Consider the following 25,841-nt stretch of genomic DNA (forward strand, 5'->3'; position numbering starts at 1 on the left):
TGCTGGGTGAAGAGTAAATCTTCCTCCTTCCTGAAGGGGTATGCAAAGTAAGATGTAACTGATACTGAATGAGAACCATCCCTTAATTTTTTCCTGACCTGATTTTGAATTGGGTTTCATTTATTCATTTTCCCACAGCCTGGTTAGTGTGAATGTAAATTACCTTCCTGTGGCTACAAATAGTCTCCAAGAGATTTAAGACCTATTTGTCAGCATGGAATAAAAAAAAAAAAAAAAAAACATCCCCTATTCAAGCAATTTCAAGCTTTTTAAAGCTAGTGAGGACAAATAATAAGTTTATAATAAGGTACAAAACATAAAATGTAAGGCTTCTCATCCTTTTTTGAGCCTGGTTTCCTGCACTGCTTTATGTTCTATATGATCCTGCAAAACGAAAAGATTTTGAATAGCCTTGTACAAACTCATGAGGCATGAGGATGGAATCATGTTACAACAGGATGACCTCCAGAGATGCCTGGGTGGCTCAGTCGGTTAAGTGTCCAACTCTTGATTTCGGCTCAGGTCATAATTTCATGGTTCGTGGATTTGAGCCCTGTGAGGGGATCCATGCTGGCAGGGTGGAACCTGCTTGGGATTCTGTCTCCCTCTCTCTGCCCCTCCCCTGCGCTCTCTCTCTCTCTCTCTCTCTCAAAATAAATAAACATTAAAAAAAAAAAAAAAGAACATGATGACCTCCCAGTATAATTGAGGGGAATGGTCAGTATGGGATATCGTTTCCAGAGAAAAGGGAAATATGGTAAGCAGATAATACAGTTGATGCCCAGGATAGAGATGAATTTTTGAAGATAATTCCGGGGTATTGAGCTTATGAATCTAAGATGAACACAAATATGGAATTCAGAAAGAACTAACAAGTTAGGTGTGACAGAAGGTGATAGGTTTAACCTAGACAGTTATTAAAAGTTATTTCTACCGGTTCAGCCAAAGCTATCCAGCTGTTCCATTTGCCTTAGGTACCACCCTGCCCCTTCACCATATAATGCTCTCAGCAACCCTTCTAGGAGGCTTTAGAACACTATGGGTCAACTGAAAGGGAGAGTCGTTTGGGAAGATGTTGGGGACAACGTGTTTGGGTATATGCAGGTATCTCTTCTGTTTAGGCAATCAAGGGACAATGGGCATGGGGCAATAAAGACATCAGAGAGCAGTAAGAAAGACATTTAACCAATGTCATGTGTATCTTCCTCCATGGTGTTTTCGTGGCACTTTCAACTAATGTTATTTGCTCAAGAGATGCAAAGCTGCTTTCACTCACGTCATGGCAAATTCATCTCATCTGGTGAACTAGAAGGCTTCCTTGGAAAACACACATCTAAGGCTTTTTAACTTAAGCCCATATGAACATCTTTTTAAACTTAGGAGCCAAGAATTAGTTCCCTTTGTTCTCGACGTCTATCTAAACATTTTCTTCCACGTCTAACAGTTTAGCAAAGAGCACGACCTGCTTCTAGAGGTTGAATGAATACAGAGGGAGAAAAAGGCACTTTTGAAATATTTTCTTTTATTGCAAGACATGCTGAGATGCTGGTGGGTTACAAATGGAAATATGAATCCTGAGGAGTGAAGGCTGGAAGGGTAAAGATTTGTGAGATACCCACCATGCTGGAATGATGGAAAGTTCATAGAGGAACCTTTAGAAGAAAAGGATAAAGGGTTCAAAGTCAGAACACAGCGCATAAGACACATTTAGGGACAAGGGAAACAAGAAGTCGTAGGGCCTTTGGTGCCATGTCACAGAAGTATGAAGGGGAGAAGTCATCAAAGAGGAGAGTGTGGTCCGTGGGCAGAGATCTGCACTCTCTGCTCAGAGAACACAAGTGCTGAGTACCAGATTATGAAAATTATAAAGTCACTGGCTGCCTTTGAGACAGAGCTTCAGAGAACTGGATGAGGTGGATGCTAAATTGAAAGGATATATAGAACAATAGTAACTCAGAGTGGGTAGTTATAAGATTGATCTTTGGTTTGAGGTGGAAAACTTGAGCATGTTTTTTGCTGAAAGGAGTGAAGCAACTGAGCAAGACTAAAAATTCAAGAATATGCACCACTAGGAGACCTTATGGCCAGAACCAAGCTTTGTTTTCTCTGCTACTTTTCCCAAACTGAACCATTTAATCTCCATTCAGATAGCACAAAGATTAGGGGGCATGGGAATGAGGGCTGGGCCAGAAGATTCAATGCTCCTGGTCCTAACATATGTACCTTCAAGGGATCTGGACTTCTTACTCCAAATGTTTGTCCCTACCCTCACTCTCACCCTAACCAGCAGCCTTACTATTCTAGGCTCAACTGTAATAGAAGGGCTATGAGAACTTTGTAGGGGTGACTATTCTTGGTCAAACTAAGTCCTGGATCATTCATTTTTCCTGTAGACATTTATTTAACACTTTCATGTGCTATGTTAAAAACAACCACATCAAGTGGATGGAAACACTGGTATTGCCCTTACCTGCTGGATCAGGAAACTGAAGCTTATGTTTAGGCATAGACCAAGTTTCTGACGTGGACCTTGTTTCTAATGCTCTTTTAACATCATTCCACTGTTACACCTACACCTTACCAGTAACCAGGGTACACAAAAAAGTTACCTCCCTTTTCCTATCCTCCCAGAAATGGATATTTCATTTGAGCCACCAGATAGTCTCTTCCAGTGAAATACTATACAGGCAGTTCCCACCTTGCCGGGTACTTCAGGACCATAAAAATCACTGTGAAAACAGAAGCCAAACAAATCAATCTTAATAATCAGTGTGAAACAATTATGATTGTTCTGTGACCTTTAAAACTTTCTGCCAAAACACTAAGAATTCAGTTACTGTAGGTCAGAAATGAAAAAAATATATCAAAATTCATATTTATTTGGTACACTACAATTTAAAGGCTTAGAAATATTCAGAATTCAAGTGTCTTATTTCTCTGTACTTATCAAGAATAGTTTGAAAAGTGCTGGGCTTCTCTTCTTATTCTGTAATTTCTGACCCAGAGTGAGCATCTTTTCTATACCTTAGTGAAGTGTCATGCTCTTTCTAAGTTTAAATTACCTTCCAACATTTTGTCCCTTGCGCCTTAAGTTTTGAAATATTCCAAGAGTTCCTTTCAGTTTTTATTTAAGTAATCTCTATAGACAATGCGGGGCTTGAGCTCACAACCTTGAGATCAAGAGTCACGGGCTCTCCTGATTGAGCCAGCCAGGTGCCCCTCCCACACCCCCAAGAGTTCCTTTAATGTGAAATTGTTGTTATTTTATCAGTATCACTTCTGGCTTGCCATAACCACTTTATTCCTTTATATTAATATGTTTTCCTTCACCAAGTTCCTCTGATACTTAACTTTATGTCTCAACTTGGTTGGGGCCATGGTGCCAGATATTTGGTCAACATCAGCTTTTCCCTGGGTCCAGCATGCTGGCTCACTCTGCAGATTTCTGACTTGCCAGCCTTCATAATCATGAGCCAGTTCCTTAAAGTAAATGTCTCTTTACACACACACACACACACACACACACACACACACACACACACACCTAATTGGCTCTGTTTCTCTGGAGAACCCTCACTAATACAGTTCCTATGGCTGAATATCTGTCTCAAAATGTGGGAGGAATGAAATTTCCATGGTCAGCTATTTCTTCTATAATTTCATGTACATTCAATTAGGATTTCACTTCCAGCATTACCACTTTTTGTTTCTTTACTACACTTTCATCTTTGTTGCCCAATTACCACTTTCCTTAATCCATTTTGGCAAAATCTCATGTGGACTTATCACTAAGAAACGAGGAACCAACATAGCTACACACTTTGCTCTCTGTGCATAAACTGAATAACAGACATTTGGTGACCGATCACTAACAGACTTGCAGAAAAATAACGTGATTGGTCAGTGAACATTGTGTGCACCTGTTATTTATGTTGTTATTTGTGGACTGAAGAGGTAGCACAAAGTGTGTACTTCATGCAGGTACCCATAGTTATATGATGTGGTAACTGAAATTTGAACTGTGTTGTTGGAGACCTGGTGGTATTTAACTAAGCCACAGTAACTGACTGTAATTTGTGCATATTGAAACCATGCAATGCAAGGACTGCCTGTATTTACTTTTAAACCAGTTGTCTAGATCTATAATTTAGCAACCTTTACCATTAAGGACTGTAAAGCAAAGAAAACAAGGTTCTCAACTGAATCAGCAGCATCTCTATAAAAATTCTATCATTTTATTAACTGGCATTCTTGAGATACCTGATACTTATTTTCTTTACTATTTTCTGTGAATAACTGGCTGCTTAGAGAATCACGTAAGAAATGTCCAAATCTAGGAAGTGGTTTGCGGTAGAGACAGCTACTAAGAATGTATTTTCCCTTTCTCCCTTTAATGATGGTACTCCAGGTTTAGTGGGGATGTAGCTGCCTCACTAAGGACCACAATCCCATCTCTTCTTAAAGCTTTTGACCAGATTCTGGCCAGTGGGTTGTGAGCAAAGCTGTTGAAGGCCACTTCTGGGTTTGTCCTTAAAAGGAATGGATGTTCTCTTCCCTGGCCTTTTCTCCACTGGCTGGTATACAGAGGCAAGAGCAGGAAGTGGAACAGACACTTTGAACCCAGAAATTGAATCTGTGTGTTGAGTGGGGGTGTCAGAACTCCCCTATATAGACTACTATTTCTGGACAGTTATATCAGAGAGAATAAATGTCAACTTTGTTTAGCCATTACATTGTAGGGTCTTTTGTTACAGACATTTAACTCTAACCTAAAAAAAAAAAAAAGCAACACATGGATGGCTTCCTTTTTGGGAATAAGTAATAGTCTGTCATAGTAATACAGGGGATTTGTACACATCATACTAAATAGTTAATGGATTCTCCCCCCTTCTAACTTTAAGAAACTCAGAAGGGAGATACTTCTGCAAGTAGTTAGAAGGGACAAGAGAAAAACAGATGGGTCTTGGTCCAATCCCCTTCTGACATAACAAATTGAGTAGGACCTACTGATGGACAATTAATGATGTGATGAAACCACCACAGATAAGATGAGCAAAATCTGCCTCTTGCACAGAGAGGTTTCGGTGTTTACCATAAACACTTACTGTGCACTAAGGATATGAGCCTCCATTCCTAACAACCAGACTTGTGGGATTGGAGCCTTCCAATATTTAAATTGAATTCCCAGGAGCTACTGAGGTATGATGAGAGAGACAGTTATCTGGCAATATTTATATAATACTTCTGTGACAAAAATCAGTTTAAGATAGTATTAATAAGTTAAGAAATTGAAATGTAAATAATTTATCCTAATACAGTCCTTAAAATTTGTACATCATGAAATTTGGCTATTTTTGTACAAAATTGATAAAAGATCAGATCCAACACCAACAAGTGTGTAATGCTCATATGTATACACTAGAGGGCACTCATCTACTATTTTCTGTTTGAACAAAATTTACAGTAACGGTTTTTAAATCAGTGCGTAGAAGAATCATCTTGGAATCTTGTTTAAAATGTATACCTTTGGGCTGTGGAGAGGCCTGAGAATCTGCATTTTTAATGAGAGGCTATAGGACAGCACGGTAAAGAGCATGACTTGTGGAGCCTGACTGCCAGGGTTTGAAACCTGGTTTTGCTACTTGTGAGCGTAAATCATTATTTAACAAACCTCTGTGCTCAGTTTCTCATCCATCAGATGAAGTTAGAAATAGCACTTACCTCTTAGGGTTGTTGTAATGATTAAATGAGCCAACTTAAAACATACAACCTAGTGCCTGGCCATAAATATTCACTCTATTTTACAAGCGTTATTTTTGGTAAAGATATTCACTGATTTTGTTGTGGAAAGATTTGAGAAACACATGACCACTTTTAAAAGGAAAAAAGATATACTCTTGATAGTCTGTGCAGCCAGGCTAAGACTTCAGGTTCTGCCCCTCAGCTGAGCGATAACGGAACGGCAGGAACCGAAGGAGCAGGATGCATGAGGCAAAACAAGGCTGACGTTCATTCGCATGTTCTGCCAAAGAACTGGTACTGTATTCAGGAGTCAGTGGAAATCCTGTGAAGGCACTGAGGCAGAGGGTGGCACGATCAGATTTACATTTGGGTTAGATCATTCTGTAAGCAGAATGGAGGATGGAATGTGAGGGGGAGGCTGGAGACAGGTGGATAGAAGAGCTCAGGAAAATGCAAGGCTGCTCCCTTTTCTTCCCAAGGGAGAGTCTCTAGAAAGCATTGGGGTTATTCACACAAGTGACTCTAATGATAACAGTTTGAACCTCGTAAGTCCTTTCTTTTTAGGAGCTCAAAATAGAGTCAAGTTTGTGATAAAACACTCTCTCTCCACTCCCCCGCGCTGACTTACATGCACTGTATAGTATACAGTACCCAGTAGGCATGCTCTCTAGGTTTTGAAGCCGCAGATCCTGCAAATGGGACTCATGGAAGCTCTGCAGTCACCAAGGAAAAACCGGACTGCTCACCACAGCACCAGAAGCTCAGAAGGGAGATGGTACTTCTGCATCTGCTTGGTGATCTTGTAGATGGCGGGGTAGATTTCCAGGAACCATGGCAACTTTGAAGCGTCTGACCTAAGAGGAATAAACTTTAGTTCTGCTCCCTCACGTCCCAAGCCAGTGTGGGAGGAGCTGCGCAGGGGAGGAGAGGACAGGGGAGGATGGGAGAGCTAAGGTCACAGTCTCCACCTTGGCTCTGCCTGGAATTCCCCAGCAGGGTTCTGCTACCGTCAAATTAGCTGGGTCAACAGTGCCAGGGAAAATAGCTACCTGAAGAGGGACTGTATGACTTCATGAGGAAGGAATTTATCCCTGGGGGCTGCTCTGCTGTATCAGTTCCTGCTTCTGCACTCAGCCAAGCTTCATATCCAGTCTCCGTGTCTCTTAGAAACGTATCTGTTTTTAAGTCTCTGAAAACATGCAAAATGTAATTAGCTAAAAGAGCTCTTCCCTCTGTTACAGTTCTGAAGATTGCAGAATCATAAGCCATTATCTTAGACTGAGCTAGAACCTAATCCAGTGGCTTTCAAATTGTTTTGGTATCAGATTCCTTGAAATGAAATCGTGTGAAAAGGTCCAATTAAGATGGGAACAGAAAGAGCTGTTTCTATTGAAGGTGGTTTCTGGCTGGCAGTTGCCTCTCCTGGTTGTCAGACTTCCCACATCATATCATGTGACTTCATTCTTCAAATCCCTTGGAACTGGAGAGAAGCAAAGGTCCTGATTAAACCAATTCTCCCATTTTACAGAGGACAAAAAAGGGGCCCAAAGAGATACTGATTATTTGGGTAGAGTGTAAAGGCAATTGGGGGCATGCATAGAAATAAAACTGAAGTTACTATTCAAATTCATGGTAGAGAACAGAATTTGGAAAGGATTTTCTTAATGGTTTCTTTGGAGTTGGATCAGTATGTCAAGAAGAGCAAGACAAATTGGAATGTATGAGGAGTGAGGGCAAGATTTGACTTAGATCCAGAAGAGGATTTCCAATAGGAAGAGATATAAACTTTGGAACTTTGGTGTCTCCTGCCTAGAATTTGTTTAATGTAGCAAAGCTACTTATCTGTCTGGAGAGAATCAAAGCAAGCTATGAATTATAGTCTTGCATTGAAGTGGAGACCTTCAGCTCTCCCAACCATTAGTCAGCATCGTCCTTGGCATTATCAAACATGCATTAAAGGTCTTTACCAGTTAAATACAAAGGTGCTTTTCCCACCCGACACTGTGAAGGTCAGTAATTTAGACAGAAAACAACAGGGCAATTTCCTGATAATTCAGGGGAGAAACATTCCCTAGTTCCAACCTATAGAGGCTGCTTTTAGGCAACAGGCTTGAGCAGTGGAAACTTGAGCAAGGAAAAGGGCCCACGACAACCACACTGCTGAGTGCAAACAGGCTCCTTAAGCAACACACCTCTAAATCGCCATAGGCCCTAAGTGACCAGTGACAACGAGGCACAGTTCCTCAAATTACCAAAAAAAAGGAGAATTCCATACATCCTCATACTCCTTCACTCCATCCTTCAACTATGGCCCCTCATCACCGCCTTGTGGCAGACAGTCTCTCCTTTGCTGTCCTGCCCACCATTCCCTTGAAGTGTATTCAACAAAATTCTATCTCTTTTGTTCTGTCTTGGGCGAATTCTTTCACTGGCTCATGCCACTAGCCCACACCCAGTTGGAATGCCCCACATTTTGTGCCCCCCCCCATCCAAGTGAAGCACACCACATAATCTTTCTCGCTTTTTTATCTATGTTCAAAATCAAACTCAAAACTTACCTGGTCCAGGAAATGTGTACCCACCTGATTCAGTTCATTATTGTTTTTAGCAACTTCTATTCTTTTTTTTTTTTTTTTAATTCCAAGGTGCTGTTTTATTTACTTATATTTATTTATTTATTTATTTATTTCTCAAGTTAATTAACATACAGTGTAATCTTGGCTTCAGGAGTAGAATCCAGTGATTCACCACATACATATAACACCCAGTACTCATCCCAACAAGTGCCCTCCTTAAGGCCCATCACCCATTTCCCACACCCTACCCCCTCCATCAACCCTCAGTTTGTTCTGTGTATTTAAGAGTCTCTTATGGTTTGCCTCCCTCTCTGTTTTTATCTTATCCTTCCTTCCCTTCCCCTATGTTTATCTGTTAAGTTTCTCAAATTCCACATATGAGTAAAATCGTATGATACCTGTCTTTCTCTGACTAACTTATTTTGCTTAGCAAAATACTCTCCAGTTCCATCCATGTTGCTGCAAATGGCAAGATTTCATTCTTTTTTTATTGCCGAGCAACTTCTATTCTTTTTTTTAAATTTTTTAAATCTTTATTAATTTTGAGAGAGAGAGAGAGAGAGAGACAGAGCATGAGCCAAGGAGGGGCAGAGAGAGAGGGAGACACAGAATCCGAAGCAGCCTCCAGGCTCTGAGCTGTCAACACAGAGCCTGACGCGGGGCTCCAACTCACCGACCACGAGATCATGACCTGAGCCGGAGTCGGAGGCTTAACCGACTGAGCCACCCAGGCACCCCAGCAACTTCTATTCATAACTTACCTCACTGAACCTCTGTTCTTTGCCTATAAAGTGCAGATAATAAGAAAGATTTCTCAGTGTTGTTATATGAATAAAAGGAAATAAGATATACTAGCTGTTTAGCACAGTGCCTGATAACAGTTATTTAAAAACGATTAGTTTCTTCCCTGGGATGGATCTCTGATAGACCAACTTAATAAAAATTTGTAAGGGGTTAAATTTTTCTATAGATATCTTCCCCTTTCTTTTAGAATCCACTCTAATTCTGGGCTGTCTTAGTCTTTATTTCTTTCCTTCTCCTCTGCCTTTTTATTCTGGAATAACTATGATAAATTTTCATTAACGTGGAAATTAACTCATTTGTTAAGAACAAAGTGGAGAATGAATCAAACACCAATATTCAGTACTGTAATTTGCCTTTAGTTACAAAATTTTTAGATTGCTTTCCCTTAAACATTCACAGCAGAAGTGTTTGTTTCTCATGACTGTTACAACTCTAGATGGTTAGAGAACATTTTTTATCTGTAAATAATTAATTATATAGCCTTAACTAAGGTTAAGTGTCTCTGCAGATCAACATTTGGTCAATCCAGACCAGCTGAAATTAACCCAGGTTAGTGAAGTGGAAATGCTAAAACTGGAAATTTAAATACTTGAAATGAAAAATTCAGTGAATGGGCTTCACAACTGATTGCAGATTTTATAAAAAGGAAATTGGTTAACTTGAAGACAAATCAATAGAAATTATAATTCAAATTCAATAGAAACTGAACAACAGAAAAAAATGATTGAAATAAGGATGAACAGAGCGTCAGGGAGCCTCAATTTTGTGAGACAATATCAAGAAGTCTATGTATCTTTATAGTCAAAGGGAGAGAAAGCATGGGTGGGGGAGAAAGGAGGAAATGGGCAGAAAAAATATTTGAGGAGATAATGGCCCAAATTTCCCCACATTTGATGAAAAATATCAGTTCATAAATACAAGAAGCTCAGCAAACATTAAGTAGGATAAATACAAAGAAAACCACTCCTGGAAATTATAGTCAAACTAATGATCACCAAATAAAGAGAATATCTCCAAAGAAACCAAAGATAAAAGGCATATTTCATACAAAAAGAAAAATAATATGAAAAATAGCTGACTTCTAATGGAGACCATCAAACAATGAAATTACATACTAGAGTTCCAAGAGAAAAATATCTATCAAACCTAAGGTCTATATCCAATGAAAATCTTCCTCAAAAATGAAGAGAAAATAAATTTTCAGATAAATAAAAACTGAAAAAATTAATCACTATTAGATGATCAAAGACTACTTTTTTATGTTTATTGTTGAGGTGGGGGAAAGGCTGAGAGACAGAGAAAGAGACAGAGGAATGAAGAACAGATTTTGTGTTGACAGCAGAGAGTCCGATGTGGGGCTTGAACTAAGGAACCATGAGATCATGACCTGAGCCAGTCAGGTGCCCCGTAAAGACTACTTTTATTTCTTAATTTAAAAAAGGAACTAATTGCTTAAAGCAAAAATAGCATTGTACTGTTGGTTTCTAACATATGTATATATAAAATGTATGGCAACATTAGCACAAAGGATGAGGGAGGAAGTATATTGGATTATGCTGTTGTAATGTTCTTAACTTTACCTGAAGTATTACAATATTAACTCCAAGTTGATTGTGATAATTGAAGGATGAATAATATGATTATTAGAATTCCAGTTAAAAAAAAAGAGTTAGACCTACAAATACAGTAGAAAAATTAAGATAGAATGCCAAATTTTTTTATTAATTCAAGAGAAGGAAACAAGGAGGAATAGAGAAACAAAAACAAATTGGAGAAATAGAAAATGAATTGCAAGAGGGATTTACCTGTTCATCTTGAATAGAAGTGCTCCTTTTTGTGAACATCCTAATCATTCTCATAGAATTTTTTCATATATACCTTGCACCATAGTTATTTGTTTACAGTTTGTTCCCTCTTACTAGGCAACAAGCTCTTTGAGGATGAGAACCATGGCCAAATGGAAGAAGAGAATAAAAACTATGCAGACCTTCAAGTTCACTAAAGATTCAGTTGAAGTATCTTCCAAGTGACTAACTTGCTTCCATGTGAATACAAAAAAAGAAAACCCAAACGAGTAGCAAAGGGTAAGTTTGAGCAATCTTTACACACACACTTATCATATTCAAATGATCTTATTTCCCCACTGGCCAATTGGCTTAATCATTTCTATATGGTGCCAACTGATCAAGAGGTCACAAAAACTACCTCTAAACAAGATGGTAAAGAGGCTTCTTGTTGATTAGGGCCAACTCCAACTAACGGGTTGTGTGGCCACATCACACTCAGCAAAGAAGAATATCACAATTGCCTTATTGTCAGCCATGAGTACAGGTGGGAGAAGTAACAGCACACTTGGTATGTAGCATGATCCTGACTTAGAGTGTCATAACGCTGATGTTTGCTCTGACTATAATTAATTTTTATAATTAATTATAATTATATAATATAATTATATAATATAATATAATATAATTTTTATAATTAATTTTGATAAATATATTATTAGCAAAGACACTGGAAAAGTCGATATATAAAAACTATATATACGTATACGAAAATAAATTATATGCATTAGCAAAAAATGGAAATAATCTAAAATACAATAAATTTGTATTTATTTGTTTATAATAAAATAAGATTAAATGCTTAAGAATAAATCTAACAAAATTGTGCAAGTCCTCTACATAGAACACTACAGCATCATTAAGAAAAATTAAGAAGATCAAATAAATGCAAGTGCTATAAATGGATTTTTCAAAATCAGTATTTTGGAGACATCAACTTCTTGAATTGATCTATGAAGCAAGTGCAATACCAACCAAAATTCTAGTAAGTTTTTGTTATTGTTGTTGAAATTGGCATGGCAATTATATAATTTATGTTGAAATATAAAGAGGTAAGGGGAGCCAAAACACTGCTAAAGACCACCAGGTTTTCCCACCAGGGAAACTTTGCCCTACTGAGAATTAGTTAGGAGAATTATTAAATTCTTCTTAAAAAAATATTTTTTTCATGTTTTATTTATTTTTGACAGAGAGAGAGAGAGAGAGAGCACAAGTGGGGGAGGGACAGAGAGAGAGGGAGACACAGAATCTGAAGCAAGCTCCAGGCTCCCAGCTGTCAGCACAGAGCCCGACGTGGGGCTCAAACTCACAAACTGCGAGATCATGACCTTAGCCCAAGTTGGTCTCCCAACCAACTGAGCTACCCAGGCACCCCTTAAATTATTTTCAAGATATTAAAAAGCTATACAAGTTAAAGGAGTGCTGGCACAAAAATGAACAAAAAGACAACTGGAACATAATAAAAAATGCAGAAACAGATAATGCTTAGATGGTTACATAATTATGACGAAAGTAGTGCTGTGGAAAAGTAGGTAAAAGATGGTCTTTTCAATAAATGGTGCTGGGTCAATGCATTAATCTTCTGTAGTTGTCATAACAGATAACCACAAACTTATCTTAAAACAGCACAAATTTATTTTTTATGGCTCTTTCTGTCAGATGTCTAACACAAGTCACATTGAGATAAATCAAAGTATTGGCAGGGCTATGTTATTCTCTGGAGACTCGAAAGGAAAATCCATTCCCTTTCCATGCCCAGTTTCTAGAAGCCACCTGTGTTCCCCACTCACTGTTTCACATTGACTCATGGCCCCTTTTCCTCCATCTTCAAACCCAGTCATATTACATTTCTCTGATAATTCTTCCCTAATCACATCTCTTTCTGACCATAGCCTGGAAAGGTTATCTTGTTTTAGGGACTCATTTGGTTAAATGGGGCCCACTGAGAAAATCCAGGATAATCTCCCCATCTCAAAGTCACATCCACAAAATCCCTTTTGCCATGAAAATGTCCATGATTGGAACATGAACATCTTTGTAAAGCCATCACTCTGCCTACAACAGTCAACTAGGCATCCCTATGTAAAAAAATAAGAAATACTTCCTTTACCTCTTACCATACACAAAATTGATTCCCGATGAGCTGTAACTCTAAAAATAAAGTTTTGGAGGAAAATATAGAACATCTTTATGATATTAGGGTGGTAAATGATTTCATAACCTGGACACAAAAAACATTTAACATAAGATTGAGAAATTGGTTTATATTAAAATTAAGAACTTTTCATTAAAAGACTCTATAAAAAGGTAAATTGCAAGTGACAGAGTAGGTGAAAATACAGGGAACACACACCATCAATGAAGAGTTGTATCAAAGTTTGGGTTCTCCTGAAAGCAGAGCCTAAGAAGAGGACCAGGGTATAAAAGCTTGTGTGACATTTTACAAAAATACAAGTTAACAACATCCCCCCAAAAAAGGCCTTAGATGTAATAGATAACATTTATTAAATGCTTTCTACGTGCTAAACTCTGGTCTAAGCATTTTGTGTATATTACTCAATTAAGGCTTAAAACACGCCCAAGAAGTAGATTCCTTTATAGATCCCATTGAGGAGGAAGTTGAGTTACAGAGTAGTTCATGTCCTAAAGCTACTAAATATTGCTTGTGAAGGCGAGGATTTTTGTCTCTTGTTTACTGCCACATTCCCAGTGCCTGGAAAAGTGTCTCTTAATTGACTCAAGTGGCAAAGACAGGATTCAAACCCACCCTGTCTCTGGTGACGATTGTATTGTTAACCATGTCATGATACAACTCACGATATTTCTCATTAATTTCAATTCCCTATTCAGGTCCAGGCTATGAGAATTATAATAAAAGTATGGGAAAATGAAAATTAATTTAAAAATTTCATCCATTAATCTAGATGTCTTGAGAAAAGGCAGATGAGAGAAACCAAAGGCCTAAACAATGTTGTAAAACACTTCTCTTACACCACTCAGTGTAAGATCGTGTTCCTGTCATTGCTAGTCACCATGTTGGTCCTTACCAATGAACTTCACGGGTTATAGAAACTTACCTTCATAACCCTTGTCTCAACATCCCAGCCTAATCCTTCATGACCCTCTCCCAGCTGAAAGACACATTAGTGTTGGCTGTTGATTCAGCAGTTGTGTTACAGCCACTAAGTCATAGTTAGCTGACATCAAAACCAAACACATGTTCCTCCTAGAAGCAGACAGCTGGGGCTTTCACAGTAAATACTGAGCATTTTTCCCCAGTAGTCCAGGAGCCTTAGCAGTTCAGGGAGGTTGATCAAGACTACAGATCACTGTTTAGAAGTTTTTATTGCTGGTGGTGATGGTGGGATGTTGGTGTTGGTGATTGTGTGTGTGTGTGTGTGTGTGTGTGTGCGTGCATGAATATGAAATCTATGTGGAAAAGTTCATGCAATAGTGTGCTCTCATTTTAAGAAAAGTGATTACAGTACAATTTCATATAATAAAGACACTAAAGTCTTTTCTGAGAGATCACAATTTTTTGGACAAATAAATATGAAAAATATGCAACAGAAGTGTCATATATTAATAAATTATTAAAGAAAATAATTTTCTTAAATATAGCTTCTTCTGTTATTACTTAAATTATTCATACAGTAGAGGACTCGATATTTGATTTAATCAAATGTGTGGAATTATACCCTTATTATATGTAAGTACTTTAGAAACCAATGCTACCAAAAACTTGGTGGATTCTTTAGACAATTCCATCATTATTTAGTTTTCCATGTTTCTTATCTCTCATTATGATGCTCAGAACTTCATATATGAAAACTTTTCTAACTTCTTGAGGTGTACTTTTAAGAAGTTTTCTTGGTAATGAACTACCTTGGGTACCTTGTTGAAAATAAACTGACCACATATGTATAGATTTATTTCGAAACTCTCTATTCTGCTCTATTGATCTGTATGTCCATCTTTATGCCAACACCACACTGTTCTGATTACCTTAGCCTTAAAGCAGGTCTTGAAATCGGTTGTTTTCCTCTGCAAAACTATTTTGACTATGCTAGTTGCTTTACCTTTCTATGTAAATGTTTTGTTTGTTTGTTTTTCACCTTTAACCCTTTCCTCCATCTCTCCCATCCCCCAACCCCTACCTTTGGCAACCACCCCTCTGTTCTCTTTATCTATGGGCTTGATTTTTTTTTTTAAGGTTCCATGTATAAGAGAGATCATATGCTATTTGTCTTTCTCTGACTTTTTTCACTTAGCATTAACTCCCTCAAGGTTCATCCATGTTGTCACAAATAGCAAAATTTCCTTCTTTTTTTTTTTATGGCTGAATAGTATTTCAATGTATGTATACATCACAACTTGTTTATTCAATCGTCTCTTGATGGACGCTTAGGTTGTTTCCATATCTTGGCTATTGTAAATGGTGTTGAAATGAAGATAAAGGTTGCATGTATCTTTTGAAATTAGTGTTTTCATTTTCTTCAAATAAATGCCCAGAAGTGGAATCGCTGGGTCATATGGAAGCTCTATTTTTAAGTTTTTGAGGAACCTCCATTCTCTTCTCCACAGTGGCTGCACCAATTTACATTCTCACCAACAGTGCGCAAGAGTTCCATTTTCTCCACATCTTCCCAACATTTCTTGTTTCTTATCTCTCTGATAATAGCCATTCTGACATGTGTGAAGTGGTATCTCATTGTTGTTTTCAGATGCATTTCCCTGACAATTAGTGATGTTGAGTATCTTTTCATGTACCTGTTGACAATCTGTATGTCTTCTTTAGATCCTCTGCTCGTTTCAGATCCTCTGCTCATTTTTTAATCAATTTTTCTTTCTCTATTGAATTGTATGCATCCTTTGTATATTTTGCATATCAACCCCTTGTCAGATATATGATTTGCAAATATTTTCTTGCATTTGTAGGTTGCATTTTTATTTTGCTGTAGTTTCCTTTTCTGTGCAGGAGGTCTTTAGTTAATGTAGTTCACTTGTCTTTTTTTTGCTTTTGTTACTATTAATTTCTCTGTCAGATTAAAAAATCATCATTAAGACCAATGTCAAGGAACTTACTGCCTGTTTTCTTCTAAGAGTTTTATGGTTTCAGATCTGACATTCAAGTGTCTAACCCATTTTGAGTTCCTTGTTGTATATGGTGTCAGATAGTGGTCTAGTTTTATTCTTTTTCATGTGGCTGTCCTGTTTTCCCAACACTATTTGTTGAAGAGACTGTCCTTTTTCCATTGTATATTCTTGGCTCCTTTGTTGTAAATTAATTGACCATATATTTATTTTTAGTTCTGGGTTTGTGAGTCTTTCATATTCTTACATTAATAAACCAGAAAAAGAAAGCATTTATTTGAATACAATGAGATGAATAGCACATTAGAAAAAGCCCGAGTTTTTGGAGTCAAACAGAGATGAGGTCAAACCCAGACTCTGCTACTAGTTAACTGTGCGACTGTAGGTGGGTGACTTGACCTCTCTGTTTTTCACTTTCATAAGAAGGAATAAAACACCTGCTTGGCAAGATTGTTGTGAAGAATTTTTACCCATCAATTTCATCAACGTTTCAAGCATTTATAAATCCTACTATCCTATAAAACAAATATTGAAATAAATAAAACTCTCTTGCATCTAGTTATGCTATAGTTCATCAACATCTCAAAAGTGTGGCACCAGAATTAAACAAAAATATGATAAAATGTTAGGCGATAAGCTCCTCAAGTCCTCGATTGTCTTTATTACCATGCAGCACTGGCCAGCTAGCACTTCTGGGAGGTGCTAGGTAAGTGTGTGTTGGATGGCTAGACTCTGTGAACATGAGTCAGTACATAGTAAGAGCAGGACTGGTTATCTTCAGTGATCTGGTTACTAGAATTGCTTATTGAAAACTGAACAGCAGCCATGAGGATTCAGAAAATGCTCATTTCTAGTATCCTTCACTGTGGCAAAAAGAAGGTCTTGGTTGGAACCCAGTGGGACAAATGAAATTGCCAATGCCAACTCCTATCAGTGGATCTGGAAGCTAATCAAAGATGGGCTGATCACTCAGAAGCCTGTAACTGCCCATTCCCATGCTCAGTGCTGAAGAAACACCTTGCCCTGCTGTAAAGGCAAGTATAACGGGCATGAGTATGCAAAGGGCACTCTCAAATGCCTGAGAATGCAGCCTGGGTGAGAATTCAGAGCTGGCTGCTTAGAAGATATGGTGAATATAAGACTCCCCACCACAGGTATCGCAGCCTGTACCTGAAAGAGAAGGGGAATGTGTTTAAAAACAAGCTTTCTTTTTTTTTTTCTTTTTCTTTTTAATGTTTATTTATTTATTTGGAGAAAGAGATAGAGAGTGAGCAGAGGAGGGGCAGAGAGAGAAGGTGACAGAATCCCAAGCAGGTTCCACTCTGTCAGTGCAGAGCCCAGTGCGTGACTTGAAGCCATAAACTGTGAGATCATGACCCAAGTCAAAATCAAGAGTCAGACGCTTAACCGACTAAGCCATCCAGGTGCCCCAAAACAAGCTGATTCTTAAGGGACACATCCACAAGCTGAAGGCTGACCAGGCTGAGGCTCATAGGAAGCACCTCAGTGCTGTGAGGAACAGCTCCAGGTAAAGAGATCAAGACTGAAACCAAGAACTGAAGCTCCCCCTGTTTTGTCTGTACATGTGGCCTCAGCAATTCTGTAGCTCCATCATTATCCAATAAAATAAGCCATTATCTGTCTGAGGGGTCAAAAGTGAACTGCATTTGTTTTTCTGCCAACTCTTTAATTCAACCAATTAAAAAATCTGAGTCTTTCAATAAGCTCTCCCTCTTTCTGTTTATGGATTATTAAATTACTGAACTGAAACATAGGATTTCACATTCATCTTTAGTTACAGTTTATCATATTAACTTTAGCCAATTTGATTTTACCTGTTGAGTTCTATTGGCCCCTAATCTGTCATTATGTATGCTAAGTGATTAAAGTGTCCAACTCTATTCACCCAAAATGTTGACTTAAGAAAAATAAAAGGAAAAGAAGATAGGATGGAGTATAATGCCTTGTAATTTGTCACCAGAGCCTTATGCTAAGCGGTTCCCAATCCAATAAACAGCATCTCTGATTTTCAGATGCTGATGGGGGTAATTATATCATCATCTAGTGCAAATTCTTGCATCCTTCCACCAAGACATAAACGCCTTTGGTTGTATTTTGGCACTTCTCTCCATTATTCTTTAAATATTACCAATAGTGCTTTTCTTAAGTTACTTCCAGAAATCATTATTTCACCCAAAGAGTAAAGTTCACTTAGACTTGGACATGTGCCCTGACTTAAATTATTTAGGTACTCTTTTATTCCCTCCTACACTATTTAGACTTCCCTCCTACTTCTTATGTCCCTACTATGCTGCTTGTATTTCTCTATTAACATTTGAGATTTGTTGGTGTTAGCTTTAAATATATATATATATATGTGTGTGTGTATATATATATATATGTGTGTGTGTGTGTGTATATATATATGTGTGTGTGTGTATATATATATGTATATATATATATATTCCTAACCCTCAACACACACGAAAATTTATATTTCCTGATACTTTTTTACATTTTCACTCCTGTCATGTATTTGTCTTCCATCTTTTTGTATTTGCCCTTTAAACATTTGACCATTTACTTACTGTTTCATAGTGAATGAATAGCTATTGGCAACCTGCGATGTCCTGGTCTTTCCTAGATGATGGCCAAGTCATGACCCAAGCGACTACTTTCAAGGAGCTCATACACTAATAGAGAAGACATACAAGTAAGCAAGCAGTTGCAAAGGTGTGGAAAGAATTACTATAACCAAGGTATGCAAAGCGGGGGATGCTAAACCCAAACTGTAAAAGCCAGAAAACATGTTTTGGAGGATATGACAGCCATGCTAAGTCTGGAAGTAGAGGCTGCAGGATATATGTGCAGGCACAAGGATTTCTGTAGATACCATCCCTTTCTTTCTCACCAGACTCATGTGTGAATCTTAGCGTCAAGGCTTACTATTGAGCTATTTCAAGAAATTACCTCACTCATTTACTCTTTCACCCATGAACACTTTTTAAAGACCCACTCAGTGTCTGGGATTGTTAAATATTGTCTTTTCTTTCAAAGACCTATGACGGAATTCCCTGCTTTCTCCCTCCCACGTGATTTTTGGGAACTTTTGAAATCTGCTTTTCCAAAGTGCAAAGTACTCATTCGGTTCTGTCCATTGTTCCTTTCTTGACAAGCAACAACTTTAAACTTTTAGGTTCCTTTTTACTTTCAAATTGTTCAGTCACTATAATTCACTGAGTGCTTTCTATGGGCCACGGCACTTTATTATATGCTCTGGGAGATACAAAGATGACTGAAATGTAGGCTCTCTCCTCATGAGACTGAAAACGAATAGGGACAACATGTGCACAAAGAACACAATAAATGCTCCACTAAAGATATTTTATTTTTAAGATAAAAATTTCTTGATTAGCCTTGCTTCTTTCTTAATCATCAGGAAGATGATAAGGTGAACTAACAGGACAGAAAGTGTGAATTAGGTTTAAAAAAACTTTAAGAGGAGTTATCTAATTAAAAAAAAAAGTGTCTTTGTATTTCCAGCACATTCCAGGGGAAAGGGCACATAGACCAGTCTGATCACTTTCTATAATTCAAAAGTCAATTCATTAGGTTACCCAAATTTAATGATGGTATAATCAAATTATATTTAAAAATACATATAGGAACTACAGTGTTACCCATGGACTTTCACTTCTACATTATATATTATAATTTTGGAATACTTTATAATGATCATACACTACATTTATAATTAGAAAACAAATGATATGTTCATAAATATGTATGTGGAGCTTCCATTAGGGAAAAGCATTGTGTTAATTCTCTAGAAAGGTTTTATTAGGTTACTTTTAAAAATGAAAATATAGAGAGAGATTATAGAAGCTTGAGAAAATATGAAAAATAAAAAAAAGAAAAAAATCACCTGTAAAGCTCCCATATTCACACAACTGTTACTGATGTTGATGTTGTATTTCTTTCCTCCCTTTTTTTTCTATATATTGGCAAGTTTGTTTTTAAGTGATCAGATGGTAATGTTTTTTAATAATGTTTAACCCACAAGAGCAGGAACATTTTGTTCATACATACCAGTTCTGTGTTTTGGAATGGCAGCATTATGGAATATTTACATGAAAAGATGTTATAGATAACCTAGAAATTATCCAACTCTCATATTATGTCCGTGTAAATAAGATCTTTATCTTCCAAATTTACTGTTTTGGAAATGGGGTCATATTAAAGTAATAGCCCAGATTTTATTGTCACTTTTCCCCATCTGTTCACACAGGACCCTAATCTCCTGAAGTTTCCCCAAATTCTTTTGGGATTTCTGGCAATATGTTACACATACTATGAGCACCACCAGTTGACCATGTGGTTAGCTGTCATTTTCTTTCCTCTTCCCCAGCTCTAACCTTTGCAGGCCAGATGTTGCTGAGCGCCCTGGCACTGCTACATTCCCAGTCTGCTGCCATGGAGGGTCTGGAAGCCCTGACAGGCCAGAGCAGTGCAGGGGTGTGGAGAAGCAGCGTGGAAGGCCCCCTTCTCCTCTCCTAGTAGAGGGCTCCTCAGCAGTGCCATAAGTGTTCCATGTCTTGGCACCTTAGCTATTCAAAATGTGGCAGACTTTGCTACTCAGTAGCATTTGGCAGTCTTTTTAGAAATGCAGAATCTCAGGGTGTCTGGGTGGCTCAGATAGTTGAGCATCCAACTCTCATTTTCTGCTCAGGTCATGATCCCAGAGTCGTGGGATTGAGCTCCATGTCGGGCTCCTAAGATTCTCTCTCCCTCTGCTTTCTCCCCTCCTGGTGTATACTCTCTCCCTGAAAGACAGACAGACAGACAGACAGAAAGAAAGAAAGAAAGAAAGAAAGAAAGAAAGAAAGAAAGAAAGAGAGAAAGAAAGAAAAGTAGAAAGAAAGAAAAAGGAAGGAAGGAAGGAAGAAGGAAGGAAAGGAAGGAAGGAAGGAATGGAGAAAAGAAATGCAGAATCTCAGGCTCCAAAATCAGAATGCGCATTTTAACAAGAACCCCAGGTGATTCATATTCAAATAACAGTTTGAGAAGCACCTAAAGTACTTCTCTGGGATTAAAGGCATGAATTCAAGTGGCGACAAAGGCAATGTTGGGTCAGGGAACAAAAGTGACAAATGATAGGACTTTTTATAATGATTCCTTCCCTTTGATGACCTTATCTTTGTGATTGGGCCAAACTTGGAATGCTTGGGTCCTTCTCTTAGGAAGACCTCTCCCTTGGGAGATGCTCTCACTCCTTACTGCCTCATAGAGTTTTGATGACCTGTCACGTCTATTTCAGCTCAACTAAACATGGCTTAGGCTCAAACTAAGAATCCACCAGACCATGAGAAATTTTACAGGGCTGCACATATAAAATATATTTTTATTTAGTAAATGTTGACTTAGTACCTATTATTTACAAAATACTTCATTATGGGCTGTGGGAATACCAAAATAAGTAAAACAGTCTCTGCCCTCCAAGGAGGCAAATAAAGAAGGTGTGTGATGAGACAGGTAGGGACTTTTGAGGACAGTTTGAGGAAGGAGCCAAAAGGTTGCTCAACCAAGCAGTCTTCTGAAGTTTGGAGAAACCACTGTATATCTTGTCCCTATAGCCTCTGTGTGTCTGTTCTCCAGGTGGACGCCCTGCTTCCATTTCCGTTTCTCTACATTTTACCCACCCTCCAAGGCCAATTTCAAATGTCAGTTTATGAATAAAATCTGCCCCAATCCTCTCAGCTAAATGTGCTTTTGACACTTTAGAACTCCCATCATATCCTGCCATTAGATCAGTTGTGTGTGTTGAGACCTTACGGGGTGGGGGATATGTCATCTATTAGGCAAGGAATGTATTTTAGTCAGTCTTCCTAGATTCCCCACAGGACCTAGCATGATGTGCCATAAATAGTTTTTGAAGAAAGAAGAAAATGAAATGTAATGCAGCTACTCTGTTAATGTTTCCCTGTTCAGGAAATGTATTAACTTTCTCATATTCAGAGTGAATGTGAGGGAGAAAACTGAACGCTGCTGGGTTAGGAGGATTAGGGTTCCTGCCCCCCACCCCCATTTTTCTTAGGTCAGACTGGTGTTTTCATGCAGAAACAACATCCTCATTGGTAGATTAGTAGCTGTTAATCTCAGCTGGATGGAATTTCATCTAGTTTTCAGCTGGATGGAAGTGGGCTGGCTATATGCCTGTTGGTATTTAAGAAGTCTCCTACCTTAACGGGTAGCCCTTTTTATGCCTGGTTTCCTCTAAAGCTGAGATGGGATCCCAGGCTCAAAAACTCCTCTCTGAGGCCTGTAGGGTTGCTGTTAATTATCTAGCATCTTATGAGCTGAATGTCAGTGATGCTTATTTAACTATGGTTAGTATGAGTTTTTGAGGCTCTGGGAGGGAGGTTTTAGCTCTGGTTGGGGTGATGACATATCGTCTATATCTTTAGTAATGCTAGCTATTGCATGTTTGTGGGTTGATACTAGATGAGACAGTAACTTAGAGGCTAGGGTTTTGCCGCACTGAGGCCCAATGATTCAGAGCTGCGATTACAAACTATGGGAGGTGATAGGGAGAATCACAGTGCTTTCTTGTGGCTTCCCAATGCTATATGAGCATCAACTATGTGGAAAAACGAAATAAGCAATTTTTCACCCATATAGTCTTAGAGAGTTAATGTAGATATATTAGGATTGATGAACTAGATTGGCATTTAAAATGTCAACTTATGCTGGACTTCTGCCAGCATTTCTACATGTTTAACTGGAAATAAATGGCAGCATGTCAGGTTCACCAATCTGACCCCTAAAAAGGCCATAGTGGCCAAAGATTAGGCACCAGCACATTAGAATCTGGGTGGCTTCTCCTTGAGGTAGCCTGGGTTCAGAAAGACAGCCTGGGCCTTCTGAAAATCAAAAGACAAACTACGGAAAGAACAAAGAAGGCCTCCTTTGAACCACACGGAAATAATGAAGTGAGCTTATGTAGGATTTTTCAGTCTTGAAATTCAGTTTCTCTCACCACCATTCTGCCCCCATTCTCACCCCTGTTCCAGTCCTATTACTACGATGAAGAGACGGAAGCACCTCTTTATCTCCCCTTCTTTGAAGACCAAATTGAGGTGAAGAAAGAACATGCAAAGCAGTTCATAACCTATCTCAGAGAGCATCGGAGTAAAATCTGCCTTCCGGTGATTAAGGTGACTGTGTGACTTTGTTACTTTGTTAGGATCAACTCCACGGGTCCAGAGAGCTAAATGATTAGTTGCTACCTAACTTGTAAGGTTACTCATGTTCTTAGATGGGATCATAGCAATGGACTTTGAGGGCAAGCATGTGTCTTATTTGTAATCTCTTCATATTTTGTGAGTAAATCTTAGCCACCAAAAGCTTGTTTGGTTTTTCTTTCTTTTTTTTTCTTTCGGTTTTTATTTATTTAAGTAATCTCTACAGCCAACGTGGGGCTCAAACTCATGACCCTGAGAACAAGAGTCTCATGTTCTTCCCACTGAGCCAGGCAGGGGCCCCTTTGTTTGTTTGTTTGCTTGTTTGTTTGTTTGTTTTAATGGACCAACAGCATCAGCAGCACATAGGAACTTAATAAAACTGAAAATTTATGGACCCAAACGGGACAAACTGATTCAGATTCTCTAGGGGTGGGGCCCAAGGAATGGTATCTTAACAAGCTTTCCAGGTGATTCTAATGCTCTGCATAGTTTGAGAAGCACTCCTCTAATGACTTCTTCCTAAATGTGTTAGTATCTTATGTTAGATCTTTAGTCTAATTCAGATGCACGCTCAGGTATCTAATATGGCTATATTCAATGTAGTAAAACAAATTCTTTTTCACTGGGACATACACTCCAAAAGGATCATCTAAACCTTAACTGGGGGTATTATGTGTAGAAACAGTCCTACTAATCTGACAGGTTCTTTTAACTCCAGCTTTATAAAGAGAACTAAATGTCTAGTAGTAATAGAACTGAACCGCCATCATGGAATCCCAAAGCCCATGTAACTGTACTGGTAGTAGTCAAGCTTTGTAATAAATTAAAGTTACATGGGGGGCTTTTAAAAATCTCGATACCCAGTTACACCCCATACCAATTAAGCCAGAATTTCTGCATTTGAGAGCCAGACATGAGTATTTAAGATTCGCTGCTGATTCCATTGTGCCACAAAGTTTGGAAACTACTAGCCTATGTAAACCTAGTCATAATGGAACCCAGGGTGTAGAGTGTAATAAAGTTTCTGAGGTAGAAAAGTGACTTCCTTGTTCCTCTTCAACAGAGGCCTGACATTGATAACTGGGGAACTGGCATTCAAGCTATAGAGTCTGCTCTGCAGTTGGAAAACACATTAAACAAGCTCCTACAAGACCTGATGAACTTGGCTTCTCAAAATAGTGAAACTGATGTAAGTAGTTAACTCTGAAAGCAAGGTTATCTTTCACTTCTGTGAAGACTTCTAAGAAATGGGTCCAAAAAAATAGATCGTCCCATATGTGCTTATTTTCCTCAAGCACATACATGAACTCATTTCTGGGAGTAGGTTGGTGTGGGAAGAGTAGGTGTACCGGCAAGGAGGAGTGCAACTCAACACAAGATGGAGAAGACTTTCTGGGAATGATCCACTCTAGATAATGTTGCTGGCTTGTAAATGTCTTAGACCAAAAGTGCTTACGTTTTAATGCATAACAGAATCACCTGGAGGATTTACTAAAACAAACTGCTGGGCCCTGTTCCCCCCCCCCCCCCCCAGAGTTTTTAATTCAATTTGTTTTATGTAGTATCCAAGAATTTGCATTTCTAACAAGTTTCCAGGTGATGTTGCTGGTCAGGGGCTACACTTTGAGAACCACTATCCTTGAGTGTCCCTGAAAAACTGAATATTAATGATGACCCCTTATCCTATAGACTTTTCTGAAGTCTTCTTGGTTGATGGTGAACACTCTACCTTGTAGTGGTAACTTTGTTGCCAACTCCCTAGGTTCTCAGAGTCAGTGGGAAAAAAAAAAGTCCTAATACAAAAGTTATCAACCTTAGAAGATACTGGACTCACTGACAAGTTCTGAAAAGCTACAAATGACTGGGTGTTATGCTAGACCACTTAAATCTAAAACTTTAGGAATGGGGCCTGGGTGCCTACTCAAAACCTCCATGTGATTCAGATAAACAGGGTAGAAAACCATTGCAGTAGGAGCTCATTACTTAAATTAATCTGTACTTCTGAGGAGATGCTCTAACACTCATATTCATTAAAAGTGGATATTTGTACTCCCCTAGCGGTCTTGAATGTCTTCAACCAGTGCTCTTTAGATTTCAATATGCATATGAATAGCCTAGTTCCTTCTTAAAATCTGATCTCTTAGGTCTGGGTGAGGCTTGAGATTCTGCATTTCTGGCAAACTCCCAGGACTGTTGGTCCACGCACTATAAGTTGGGTAGCAAGATCTTAGATCATCTCCCATTGCAGACAAAGGTCTTCAATTAGTCCTTCCCGGTTTTATTTTTGTAGCTCCTAAACTTCCTGAAAAAGTTCCTGGCTAAACAGAAAAGGAACATAAACTATCTGGAATACCAACGTAGCTATCAGAAGGAATTAGACAGGCTGACTGAGAAGGAGGTCACACCTGAAAAACCTGGTGAAGCATCAGGTAAAGAGGCTTAACATCTGAAGGCGACAGTGAATGTTCCACTGTAATAGGTTTCAAAGGCAGCTACTTAAGAATCTTGATCTCTATTTGACAGAAGACTGCTTTCCTTTT

At 38.5% G+C, this 25,841-nt stretch overlaps 1 protein-coding gene and 1 long non-coding RNA gene across 2 annotated transcripts; one reads left to right on the top strand and one right to left on the bottom strand.

Moving 5' to 3' along the window:
* Positions 1–1,502: 1,502 nt before the first annotated feature.
* On the bottom strand, positions 1,503–6,766 carry LOC121036145 (uncharacterized). Its single transcript, XR_005793257.1, has 2 exons — positions 5,106–6,766; positions 1,503–2,729 (listed from the first exon to the last, which is right to left on the bottom strand). It is a non-coding gene; the product is annotated as an uncharacterized LOC121036145 (long non-coding RNA).
* Positions 6,767–20,488: 13,722 nt separating this feature from the next.
* Positions 20,489–24,557, top strand: LOC121036502 (soma ferritin-like). The gene is made up of 3 exons (XM_040485020.1): positions 20,489–20,575; positions 23,131–23,274; positions 24,365–24,557. Exons 1-3 carry the CDS (start codon positions 20,489–20,491, stop codon positions 24,500–24,502), a joined length of 369 nt encoding a protein of 122 aa, XP_040340954.1. The 3' UTR covers positions 24,503–24,557.
* The last annotated feature ends 1,284 nt before the right edge of the window (positions 24,558–25,841 follow it).

Source organism: Herpailurus yagouaroundi, unplaced genomic scaffold (genome assembly GCF_014898765.1).
Source record: "Herpailurus yagouaroundi ecotype Mexico unplaced genomic scaffold, PumYag 162, whole genome shotgun sequence".
Lineage (NCBI taxonomy): Eukaryota > Metazoa > Chordata > Mammalia > Carnivora > Felidae > Herpailurus > Herpailurus yagouaroundi.